This window comes from Heteronotia binoei, chromosome 3, assembly GCF_032191835.1.
Source record: "Heteronotia binoei isolate CCM8104 ecotype False Entrance Well chromosome 3, APGP_CSIRO_Hbin_v1, whole genome shotgun sequence".
Taxonomy (NCBI): Eukaryota; Metazoa; Chordata; class Lepidosauria; order Squamata; family Gekkonidae; genus Heteronotia; species Heteronotia binoei.
In genome coordinates, this window is record NC_083225.1 from 101,617,031 (window position 1) to 101,630,143 (window position 13,113).

Consider the following 13,113-nt stretch of genomic DNA (forward strand, 5'->3'; position numbering starts at 1 on the left):
TTAAATAGATGGGCCAATACCTATTATCTCAATTTTATTGAAAAGTGGAGCAAGCAATGAAAAAAATATACTCATAATTTATATCTATAGACATTTTTTGGTTTTGAGATTTCACACCCCTTTTGGAATAAGGGGTGGCAAGGTCCCCCAGAGAACCCAGTGTTTAAATAGATGGGCCAATACCTATTATCTCAATTTTATTGAAAAGTGGAGCAAGCAATGAAAAAATATACTCATAATTTATATCTATAGACATTTTTTGGTTTTGAGATTTCACACCCCTTTTGGAATAAGGGGTGGCAAGGTCCCCCAGAGAACCCAGTGTTTAAATAGATGGGCCAATACCTATTATCTCAATGTTATTGAAAAGTGGAGCAAGCAATGAAAAAAATATACTCATAATTTATATCTATAGACATTTTTTGGTTTTGAGATTTCATAACCCTTTTGGAATAAAGGATGGCAAGGTCCCCCAGAGAACCCAGTGTGTGCAACCTGAATTGTTGAGTATATAGTAGGAGCAGGTAAAAGCCCTGTGCTTGTGGTCTGTCAACACTTCCCTCAGGCCCATAGCCACATGGAAAAGCTCAAATTGAACTGTTCTGCAGTTTTGGAAATGGAGTCATTCTATCCCCCCAGCAGGACAAGCCACCAAATGTTTGAAGGCATTCTTTGAACCTCACATTTTCCAGACTTGAAGGAGCCATGAAGTCTGGAACTCTACATGACACCTGAACACCTGTTTTTTTTAGCTAATTGCTTGCTTTTACCCTTCAAATTTTGCAGACTTCAGAGTAATCTTCTTTACATATCTGGGGGGGAGCCCTCTAGATGACCCCAGCCACAGGTCCATTTAGCTTTGGTGACCAAGTGATCTCAAGGGCCATAAATGGCCCTCAGGATGGACATTTCCCACCCTTGATTTAGCTGATTGGTTCCGTTTGACCTTCACATTTTCCAAACCTGTGATTTGATCATCTCAACTTTACAGGGGGAAGTTACTCTAGATGACCCATAGCCACCTCTGCACTGAACTGTACACCTTCAAAAATTTCCAAACCTCTGAGTCACCTTCTCAACTTGACATATTTGGGGGGTGAGGTGTGTGTAGAAAGTTACAATGATTGTTTTCTTAAAAATAAACAGTTTTATAGATTCACAACTGTGTCTTCTGCTTTAAAAATGATAGAGTCAATTTGAAATCATTTACTTTTTTGAGGGTTTGATGTTTTCAATGAGGGGTGTTTTGACCCCAATTCCAAATTTTAGTCTCCTTTGTCTTGTACTTTTGAAAGAAGTTATTCCTGAGGTCTGTTTGTTTTTTCTTGGTCGCTAATGCCATGACTGAGAGAACTATCAGGTTTCCATTTTTTTTTTTGCTGTAATGTAGGGTCACTGACCCCTCACGCCAAAGTAGTATAGCTGGATTTTTTTTCCCTTGGGAGGAATAGGAAAAAATGAAAGAGATCCCACTCCAGTACCATATTTCTTAACCCTGAAATCTTGAATCTCCAACATCTTATAAAATGATTCAGTATGCAGCTAATTAGTACTACCATCTCCCATCTACCCAAGTACTTTTGGGATTTGGCCTGTGGAAGCTATAATCATGTTATTAGGAGAAAATATTTATTCCTAGCTAATTTTACATAGAAATAATTTTTTTGAAAAATATAACAAAAACTGGAAGCTATGCTAATCTTATACAAGTTAATGCAAAATTGACAGTGTATGTTTATGGAAAATAAACTGTTTTTCATTTACCTGGTTTGTACTGCGGCTCTGCACCCAAGACCTCTGATAATACTTGCTCTATCTTCTGTACTAGCGGATCATTCTGAAGAGCTCCAATTGTAACATCAGCAGAGTTTACTTCCTCAGATGAATTTATTTCACCATTCTGTTGGGCTACCTTTCCACTAATAAATAAAAAACAAAAAACCTTGCTTAAAATGTATATTAAAACTTAATATATGCTAATATGTGAAATAATAAAATATGCCAGAAGTAAAAGAAACAAATCATGTACATGTGGTAAATATTAAAGTTTCAGGTCTTATCCACATACGTTAATTTCTTAAACAAAATAATGAGCTAGATCTTGTCAAACTTTAGAAACACAGTGGTATGAAGAACTTGCACAGGAGCTGGGGGAAGCTTCTGTGGAATCTAGGTGTTTCTCCTACCACCAAATCTCACATAGTTGCCAAAGATCCCCCAAACCCTCAGAAGCAGCTTAGCATCAGGCCCGGATGGCATACATCCAAGAGTTCTGAAATAACTCAAAGGAAAAATTGTGGATCTCCTGACAAAAATTATGTAATCTATCATTAAAATCTGCTTCCGTTCCTGAGGACTGGAACCCCCATCTTTAAAAAAAGAGAGAACCCTCAATTAGCTGAATCTGGTAGTCATGTTTATTGATATGTTTAACTTTCTACTTAGCACCTCAGGATCCAAGGTCACAACATAAAAACATGTTTTAAAATATCAAAGCAACAGATATAAAACACATTTTAAAAGAACTATCTAAAACCCAGCAAGGTATACCTAAGTGTGGCCAAATTTGCTTAATGTAAGAACCACGCAGAATAAATGCCAGATGTTTGAGACACACATGATATGAACAAATATTACACGTTTTTATTAAAACTCCTTATACTTTCTTTGCACAGAAAGATAAAATACATGTGTGTGCACTTTACAACAGAACCACACTAGGAGGAGACTTTTTAAAAAAACAAAAAGGATTACTAAATTACTAAAATTTTGTTTTTTAAAAAACAAAAAGGATTATTGAAGGAGGATAGGGAAATGGCTGAGAAGCTGAACGCATTTTTTGCCTCAGTCTTCACTGTGGAAGATGAGAAGTGTTTGCCCGCTCCAGAACCACTAATTCTGGAAGGGGTGTTGAAAGACCTGAGTCAGATTGAGGTGACAAGAGAGGAGGTCCTACAACTGATAGACGAATTAAAAACTAATAAGTCACCAGGTCCGGATGGTTACATCCAAGAGTTCTGAAAGAACTCAAAGTTGAACTTGTGGATCTTCTGACAAAAATATGTAATCTTTCATTGAAATCTGCCTCCGTTCCTGAGGACTGGAAGGTAGCAAATGTCATCCCCATCTTTAAAAAGGGTTCCAGAGGAGATCCAGGAAATTACAGGCCAATCAGTCTGACTTCAATACCTGGAAAGTTGGTAGAAACCATTATCAAGGACAGAATGAGTAGGCACATTGATGAACACAGGTTATTGAGGAAGACTCAGCATGGGTTCTGTAAGGGAAGATCTTGCCTCACTAACCTGTTACATTTCTTTGAGGGGGTGAACAAACATGTGGACAAAGGAGACCCAATAGATGTTGTTTACCTTGACTTCCAGAAAGCTTTTGATAAGTTCCTTATCAAAGGCTCCTTAGAAAGCTCGAGAGTCATGGAGTAAAAGGACAGGTCCTCTTGTGGATCAAAAACTGGCTAATTAATAGGAAGCAGAGAGTGAGTATAAATGGGCAGTCTTCGCAGCGGAGGACAGTAAGCAGTGGGGTGCTGGGTCCCATGCTCTTTAACTTGTTCGTAAATGATTTGGAGTTGGGAGTAAGCAGTGAAGTGGCCAAGTTTGCAGATGTCACTAAATTGTTCAGGGTGGTGAGAACCAGAGAGGATTGTGAGGCACTCCAAAGGGATCTGTTGAGGCTGGGTGAGTGGGCGTCAACGTGGCAGATGAGGTTTAATGTGGCCAAGTGCAAAGTAATGCACATTGGGGCAAAAAATCCCAGCTACAAATACAAGTTGATGGGGTGTGAACTGGCAAAGACTGACCAAGAGAGAGATCTTGGGGTCATGGTAGATAACTCACTGAAAATGTCAAGACAGTGTGCAATTGCAATAAAAAAGGCCAACGCCATGCTGGGAATTATTAGGAAGGGAATTGAAAACAAATCAGCCAGTATCATAATGCCCCTGTATAAATCGATGGTGTGGTCTCATTTGGAATACTGTGTGCAATTCTGGTCACCGCACCTCAAAAAGGATATTATAGCATTGGAAAAAGTCCAGAAAAGGGCAACTAGAATGATTAAAGGGTTGGAACACTTTCCCTATGAAGAAAGGTTGAAACGCTTGGGGCTCTTTAGCTTGGAGAAACGTTGACTGCGGGGTGACATGATAGAGGTTTACAAGATAATGCATGGGATGGAGAAAATAGAGAAAGAAGTACTTTTCTCCCCTTCTCACAATACAAGAACTTGTGGGCATTCGATGAAATTGCTGAGCAGTCGGGTTAAAATGGATAAAAGGAAGTACTTCTTCACCCAAAGGGTGATTAGCATATGGAATTCACTGCCACAGGAGGTGGTGGCGGCTACAAGCATAGACAGCTTCAAGAGGGGGTTAGATAAAAATATGGAGCAGAGGTCCATCAGTGGCTATTAGCCACAGTGTGTATATGTGTGTGTGTGTGTGTATATATATATATATATATATATATATATATATATATATATATATATATATATATATATAATTTTTTTTTGTCCACTGTGTGACACACAGTGTTGGACTGGATGAGCCATTGGCCTGATCCAACATGACTTCTCTTATGTTCTTAAAAGCTGGGAATAACAGCACCCATAAGACCAGCATAGGGAAAGGTTACGGGAATTATTTTTTGGCACTAGTGGGAGAAGGAAACACACATGTACCATATAAATCACTGACCACTGTTTAAGTAAATTAAGTAATTTTTTTTATTTATACCCCGCCCCCCCCCCGTTTACATCATTATGCATCTCTCTTTGCTTTTACACCAAGGTTAGTAAATACAAACTCACAAAATACAAACTGCAAGAACTACGAAACCAAGGGGAACCTTGAACTGCCCTCTTTAATTCTGTTCCTCTTTCCAGTAGGACAGCACCTGAGAAAAGGTGTGAAGTGTTATCACAGATGAACCTAGGGACAACATTTCACTGCTGCTTCTGCAGCTGCCCAGTACTGGCAGGAAACTAGTTAATCTGCTAACTTCTAAAGCACAAAAGGGGGAGTCAGCTATTCCACCCTCCCCCCACAGCAGGCCCACAAACCTGTCAGGGGACAACAGCGCTCAGCCAGTCACCGTCCCAGGCTACCCGGCCTGCACCAGCCACCTTGCGAGGAAAGTCATGCCAAGGAAAGCCAAGGGAAGGAGGAAAGTCTCTTCTATCAGTACTGCAACTCACTTGGCTAGGCCACAGGATCTGCCTCTGGCCATCCTGGTGCACCTCACAAAGTAGAGGTGAGGTCAGTCATCACCCTTCAACCAGTCCTGCCACAGTCATCACTCGCAGAGCCAAGGTGCTTGCAGAGTCACTGGCGCTCATCCCCTTGTATTCCTTCTCTCATTTACTACTCTCAGTCTTGTTACCCTCCTTGGCAGTGACTGAGTTCAGGTCGCTCCAACCATCCAGCAGGGAAGGGCAGGAATCCCAAGTGCATGTCCAGCTGGACTCAGTGGCACAGCCAGTGACTTCCCTCCACTATACGCTCACTTTTCTTCCTCAGCTCTTGTGCTCTCTTTCCCCACTCTAGGTCTCTGGATGACCTCTGATGAAGGAGAACATCTTGCAAGTCTGCCTATTTCCCTCTTCTTCCTCACTTCACACCCAGTGGAAATAATTGCCTACCTATGGATCAGCACTCATAGGATAACTGAGGTTCCAATGCTATGCACTTATTTGAGAGTGAGCCTGCATTAAGTTCCTCCTCAACCTCTGGGGGCCTGTCATGGATCCTGTGGGTTGCTGCCTTACACTGCCACCACTCTGGATTTATGGTCCCTTGGGAAGGCCCAGAGTACCCTCCCAAGCCCAACCAAAATGCCCCTTTTAGCCAAGAAAACACAGGCGTGCAGACCAGGCAGAGACATTAAAAGGATAAAGGTTTATTCATACAGGAATGGGCACTTAAAAACGACAAGGTGCTGAACACATATATGTGTATAAAGGTAAATAAAAATAAACCCTAAAACCTAACGTGGCTACTTATACCTCCCTTAACCTGTCTTCATGGCCCACAGCCTTCTATACCAGGCCGACTGTCTGTTACTCACTCTACCTCTGAGTGAGGGATCCTTCTCTCAACGTGACTCTGTGAGAGAAAAAGAACACAGTTCCACAGTCCACAAAGTTTATGTATGGACTCCTCATTAATCACTGGACACTGATTGGTTACAGAGGGCGTCAAGCATTGTGGGGATTGTAGGCTGGGTCTGCTTTCTACTCCCATACTGGTCTCTAAGCCTAGGCCACCCTAGGCCTTGTAATGTAATGTAATGTAAAAAAAATTTTTTTATATCCCGCCCTCCCCCGCCTGGGCAGGCTCAGGGCGGCTAACAACATTTAAAAGTGGAAAAGTACAATAATAAAACATTAGATTCACATTAAAACCAGTCAGTCAATAATCAAAACATTCCTAAAACTAACATCGGCGGTAAACATTCTTAATTTAGCAGTAAACATTAGCTCAGTCATTGGTGAACGCCTGTTTGAAGAGGGCGGTCTTGCAGGCCCTGCGGAACTGGTCTAAGTTCCGCAGGGCCCGCACCTCCTCTGGGAGCTGGTTCCAGAATTGTGGGGCCGCGGCTGAAAAGGCCCGAGTGCGGGTGCTTTGAAGTTTAACTTCTTTTGGCCCAGGGATATTCAGTCTGTTTTTGCCTACTGACCTCAGTGCTCTCTGGGGCTCATATGGGGAGAGACGGTCCCTCAGGTAGGTCGGTCCTTGGCCATATAGGGCTTTAAAGGTTATGACCAGCACTTTGTACTGGATCCGGTATACAATCGGCAGCCAGTGCAGTCCGCGTAGCCCCGGCCGTATATGCTCCCATCTTGGGAGACCAAGTAGCAGCCTGGCCGCCGCATTCTGCACTAGCTGCAGTTCCCGGGTCCGGTACAGAGGCAGCCCCATGTAGAGAGCGTTACAGTAGTCCAGTCTTGAGGTGACCGTCGCATGGATCACCATTGCTAGGTCCTGACGCTCTAGGAAAGGGGCCAACTGCCTCGCCCGCCTCAGATGAAAAAATGCTGACTTGGCAGTGGCTGTTATCTGGGCCTCCACTGATAATGAAGGCTCCAGTAAAACACCCAGGCTCTTTACCCGTTGCGCCGTCTTCAGTGGCGCCCCGTCAAAGGCCGGGAGAGATATTTCCTTCCCCAGAGTGCCACGACCCACATGGAGAACCTCTGTCTTCGCTGGGTTCAACTTCAGCCCGCTCAGTCTAAGCCACGTTGTAACAGCCTGCAAAGCCCGGTCCAGGTTCCCCGGGGCAGAGGCGGGCCGACCATCCATTAGTAAATAGAGCTGGGTGTCATCTGCATATTGATGGCAACCCAGCCCAAATCTCCGGGCAATCTGGGCGAGGGGGCGCATATAGATATTGAATAACATCGGGGAGAGAACTGCTCCCTGGGGCACCTCACAGTCTAGTGTGCGCCTCTGGGATCACTCACCCCCAATCGCCACCCTCTGTCCCCGACCCATGAGGAAGGAGGAAAGCCATTGTAAGGCCAGCCCCTCTACCCCTATGTCGGCGAGGCGGCGGATCAGTAACTGATGGTCGACTATATCAAATGCAGCCGACAAATCTAATAACATCAGCGCTGCCACACCGCCTCGATCCAGTTGCCGCTGGAGGTCATCCACCAAGGCGACCAGGACCGTCTCTGTCCCGTGACCCGGTCGGAAGCCAGACTGGCACGGGTCCAGGACCTTGTCTCCCAGTCCTGCACAGATCATGACAGAGCCACACAATGTATGTGAAAGAGCCACAAGTGACTCCCAAGCTGCAGTTTAGCCAACTCTGGCCTATGCAAACCCAAAAGCTCTCACTGGAAAGCCAGGAATGCAGGAAGGAGTCCTATGACCTCTTTTGAGAGGCTGGTCTAAGGGTAAAATGCTGATGCTGAAAGACTTGTGCCTGGACTGTTACTGAACAACAGACAAGATGGTACTGACAGCACACTAGCTGAGAACAAAACTGCTGCAAGAAAATAGAGGGAAGAGCAATTGTATGTGAGTCAATAAAGATTACTAACATTCAATTGGACCCCAAAATTAATCAGCATCCAGTGAAGAAACCTCAGGAGCAATCTGCTCCCACTAGCTACTCCTAGATAATAGTCTACCATTGTTTTTCCAGCAGCTTCAGTGGCTATTTCATCTTCAAGGGCAGCCCCATGTAGAGCACATTACAGTACTCTAGACTTCAGATTACTGAAAAGTGGGGCCAGCATGGCCAAACCAGATATTTGCAAATAAGGATCCTACTTACTGATCAGATTTAGCTGGGACAAAGCATTTTTCACTGTCATGGACACCATTACTCCAACAAGATTCCCAAACTTCTGTTTTTTCAACAAAAACAATAAACCATAAATGATAGGAAGAATAACTTGTCCTTCCAGCAAACATAACTTTGGTCTTATCGCGATACAGCTTCAGGTTGTTCTCCCTCAGCCACCTGACAACACTCAGACATTGGTCCAGGACAAAAAGAGCAGAAACTATTCAGACTTATATATAACCATCTCCACTCTGCTCCACTCAGATACACCTCACTGTCCAGGCACCTCAGCAGTTCTGCTGGATCCACCATATTAAAGGCTGCACACAGCATAAACTTCTGCTACTAATTACTGTGGAAGCCTCTACTGAAATACATGAAAGGTGAAATTACACACTTAAAAGTAAATAACCACATCTGCAGAAAATACAATAAATATCCTTTTAATATGGACAGTCAGAGTAACAATGGTTGATGACACCCTGCTCTATCTGTTGATGGCCGACCACCCAAACTCTACCCCAGGCCATCTAACCAGGGCGATGGAAGCAGTGGCTGGTTTTACCACCTTCGGCAGGCCAAACAACTAGCGCCCTATCTGGTCCCTCGGGACTTAGCTACAGTAATCCATGCAACAGTAACTTCCAGGTTGGACTACTGTAACTCACTCTACGCAGGCTTGCCCTTGAGGCTGATCCAGAAGCTCCAGCTAGTGCAGAATGAATCGCCTGTACGGGCGAGCAGTCGGCCGATGCTGCGCAGTTTACACTGGCTACCAATCGAGTACCGGATCCACTTCAAGGTTTTAGTATTGACATTTAAAGCCTTACACAGCCTGGGACCGGTATACCTGTGGGACCATCTCTCCCCATACGAGCCCCAGAGGTCATTGCGCTCGACCAGTCAACATTTCCTGACCATCCCTGGCCCAAGGGACGTCTGGCTTGCCACGACCAGGGCCAGGGCTTTTTCGGCCCTGGTCCCAACCTGGTGGAATCAGCTCCCTGTGGAGATGCAGGCCCTACCGGATTTGTTGCCATTCCGGAGGGCATATAAGACAGAGCTGTTCCGCCAGGCCTATGGCTGAGGCGGGCAGACATCCTTATCCTATTATTCCATCTAAATTGGCCTCCCTGCACTGATTGCTTAAAATCGGGCTGATACCTTTAGGCACCTAGGCTGGGACAAGTATGCCTTAATGTCAAGCATTGATATTTCTCAATAAACAGTCTTTTGATGTTGAATCAAAAGTTGCTTTTATTGTAGGAACTCAGAAGCTTTACCAAGGACACAATCCTTGGAAGTAATGACGTATACAGAGTTACATAGTTACTATATAGGATAACTTCAAAGGGTATCATGCAGATGCAGCTTGAGTCACGGGTTCAAATGTTTACTACACAATATCTATTTTATTACTAAGGAATTTAGGCTATTAAAAACATCTCCCTTTTCTCACACTTCTCTGGGACCAGATAAGGACTGTCTGTATGAATCTGGGGGAGAAGCACATCACAGCTTTACCAGCCAGGCTGCAGCGTAAACATCCCTGGGCTAGATGAATTTATTACTTGCCCAAAGGTTGTAAAGGAGAGGGGTGGGGTGGTAGAGACTGGTGACCTGCTCTTTGTCTAAGGAACCATTATGGCACATAGAAATATGCATGCCTGACATACTGCCACCCCCAAATCTTTCTCCAGGGTTAGAAGGATATTTTGCATAGAATTTTTTAATCAGCTCTGGTGCTCTCACATTCGAGCTATCAAACCACTCATCATGGGCTACAGAGAAATGTTTCCATCTAATCAGAAAATACAATACACCCCGCTTCAGCTTAGAATCTAAGATTTCTTTTACTTCATGGTGATTCTGATCCCCAACTGGAATAGGTTCTGGAACTTGGGGTCAGTCATGCCAAGACGTGGCTCCTGGGTCTCTCCAAAGTAAACTGCAATGAAAGATGGGGTGTATCTTACTAAACAGTTTAGGCAATTCAAATTCTACGATCACTTTATTGATTACTCGTTTAATACGGAATGGTCCCAAAAATTTGTACGTCAGTTTTTTAGATCGTTGTGGCAAAGGCAAGTTCTTTGTTGACAAAAACACAGTGTCCCCCACCTTAAAGTCCCAAGTGGGTGAATGGTGTTTATTATAATGTCTTTTGTAAGTTTCCTTTGCTGCTTCCAGGTTCTCTTGGATATTATTTCAAGTTTTCCCCAGTTTTCTCCACCATGGTTCAAAAGTTGATGGTACATCTGGTATCACTCCCCCTGGCAACTGTGGGAACGGCTTTCTCTCATATCCGTTCACTATCAAAAATGGGGAGGTTTTAGTGGAACTATGTATGCTGTTATATCCGTTTTCGGCAAACGGGAGGAGGTCTGCCCAATTTGACTGCTGATAGTTCACAAAGCACCTCAAATATTGCTCCAGAAGAGCATTCACCCTCTGCGTCTGTCCATCTGTCTGCAGGTGATATGTGGAACTTAGTTCCTGCTCAATCCCAGTCAGTTTACAAAACTCCCGCCAGAAGTTGGCAACGAACTGAATGCCCTAATTAGCTTGTCCGGGAACGAGTGTAGTTTCACCACGTGCTGGAAAAATAACTGTGCTAATTTTTTAGCGGTGGGTATTTGTGAGCATGGAATGAAATGGGCTTGTTTGGAAAATGTGTCCAGTACTACAAGAATTACAGTCCTTCCCGGAGAAGGGGGAAGTTCTACAATGAAATCCAACCATGGTCTGGTTGCTGTTTCTAAGGGTTGTAGCAACCCAGGGGGTTCCCCCTACTTCTTTTAGCCATTAAGGATATCGGACATGAAGCAACATAGTTGGAAATATCTTTCTTCATAAACAGCCACCAAAATTGTCTATTTACTAAGTGTAGGGTTTTGACATATCCAAAGTGCCCGGAGAGTTTACTGTCATGACAAAACTGGAGCACTTCCTTTGGGAGACTCTCTGGCATGTAGAGTTTGCAGTCCTTGTACCAGAACTCCCCTTCACCTTTCCTTACCCCTTCGGGTATGGTGTTTCCTTCTTCCACTTCAGCAATCAGTCTCTCCCCTCCCCACTTTTCGTCCAATTTCTCCCGCTTAGCTTTCGAGTGCGTGGTTACACTTCCCCCCAATTGGCTAGGGAATATGAGGGAATCAATTACCTCCTCCCTTTGGCTATTATGCTGAGGGAGTCTCGATAAAGCATCTACTAAAAAGTTCTTAGATCCAGGGATGTGTTTTAACTTGAAATCAAATTTGGCAAAGAAACCTGCCCACCTAATTTGTTTCTTAGTTAGTTTCCTGCGTCCCGTTAGGGCCTCCAGGTTCTTATGGTCTGTCCATATTTCAAAGGGGACTCTCGCTCCTTCTAGCCAAGATCTCCATGTTTTTAAAGCGAAAGTCACTGCAAAAGCCTCTTTATCCCACACTGACCAATTCCTCTGTTCCTGAGAAAACTTTTTGGAAATGTATGCACATGGTTTGAGGGCCCCCTCCTCATCGGGTTGCATGAGAATTACCCCCACAGCAACGTCACTGGCATCACATTGGACCAAGAAGGGTTTTAATTCATTGGGGTGAATCAAAATAGGTTCGCTGATAAACAATCTTCAGTTTATTGAAAGTTTCCTGACACTTGGCTGTCCAATCTAATTTAGCCCCCCGCCGTTTAGTGTCTGGACCCTTCCCTTTCGTTTTGAGAAGGTCCGTTAAGAGGAGCATGGTGTGAGCAAACCCCTGTATGAAATTACAGTAAAAGTTCGCGAATCCGATAAAAGATTGGAGCTGTCTACGTGTCCTCGGGGGTTCCCAATCTAATACAGCTTGTATTTTGGTGGGGTCCATAGCCAATCCCTTCCCAGACACTCTGTAACCCAAGTAATCCAACTCCGTCTGGTGGAATTCACACTTGGACAGTTTGGCATACAGTTGATGCTCGTAAAGGGTCTTTAAGACTTCTCTGACTAGTTTACGTGAGAGGGTAGGTCAGTGGAATAAATAATTATATCATCCAGGTACACCACTACCCCTTTGTACAAGTATTTTCATAATACTTCATTGATAAAATTCATGAAAACTCTGGAGGCACCTTGTAATCCGAATGGCATGACCAAGTATTCAAACTATCCCATCGGCATGTTAAATGCCATCTTCCATTCATCCCCCTCCTTTATGCGCACCCGGAAGTAGGCATCTCGCAAGTCCAACTTGGTGAAAATCTTTCCCTCTGACACCATGCTTAGTAAGTCCTTTATTAAGGGTATGGGGTACGCATTTGAGGTTGAAATCGCATTGATCCCCCTAAAATCTGTGCAAAGCCTGAGCCCCCAGTCCTTCTTTCTAAAGAGCACGGGAGCGGCATAGGGTGCCCTGGCCGGCCTTATGAACCCCTGCTTTAAGTTCTTGTCCAGAAACTTGCGCAGTTCTGCTTTCTCAGCCCAACCCATAGAATACAGCTTGGCTTTTGGGAGGCTTTGTCCCAGAATCAACTCTATGGCACAGTCAGTGTCTCGGTGTGGCGGGAGCTCGTTGGCTTCCTCTTAACACTTGCTTCAAGTCTCTATACTCCTAAGGGATCGATCACACTTCTTCTATGGTGAGACAACTTCTTGTTTAACGGGGGCGGCTCCAGCCCCCACTTCTCATTCCAGTGGTGGTGTTCACACCTCCCATCTCTGGTCTATAATCTGATCCCCCCATTTTATATTGGGTTCGTGCTTGGCTAGCCATCCCACTCCCAGGACAATGTCAAAAGATGAAGAGGGGGCCACTACAAAAATTTCCGTATCCCAGTGATC

At 44.3% G+C, this 13,113-nt stretch overlaps 1 protein-coding gene across 12 annotated transcripts in view; it reads right to left on the minus strand.

Annotated features, from left to right (window-relative positions):
- The window catches only part of SON (SON DNA and RNA binding protein), a 53,382-nt gene that overhangs the window by 33,229 nt on the left and 7,040 nt on the right, over positions 1-13,113 (minus strand). For all 12 annotated transcript variants that reach the window (XR_009555189.1, XR_009555190.1, XR_009555191.1 and 9 more), the window contains exon 2: positions 1,765-1,919. Coding sequence is in view for 9 of the 12 variants with exons in the window: in XM_060234293.1 (XP_060090276.1) it covers positions 1,765-1,919 (155 nt within the window). In the remaining 3 variants the exon portion in view is untranslated. The remainder of the gene's footprint in view (positions 1-1,764; positions 1,920-13,113) is intronic.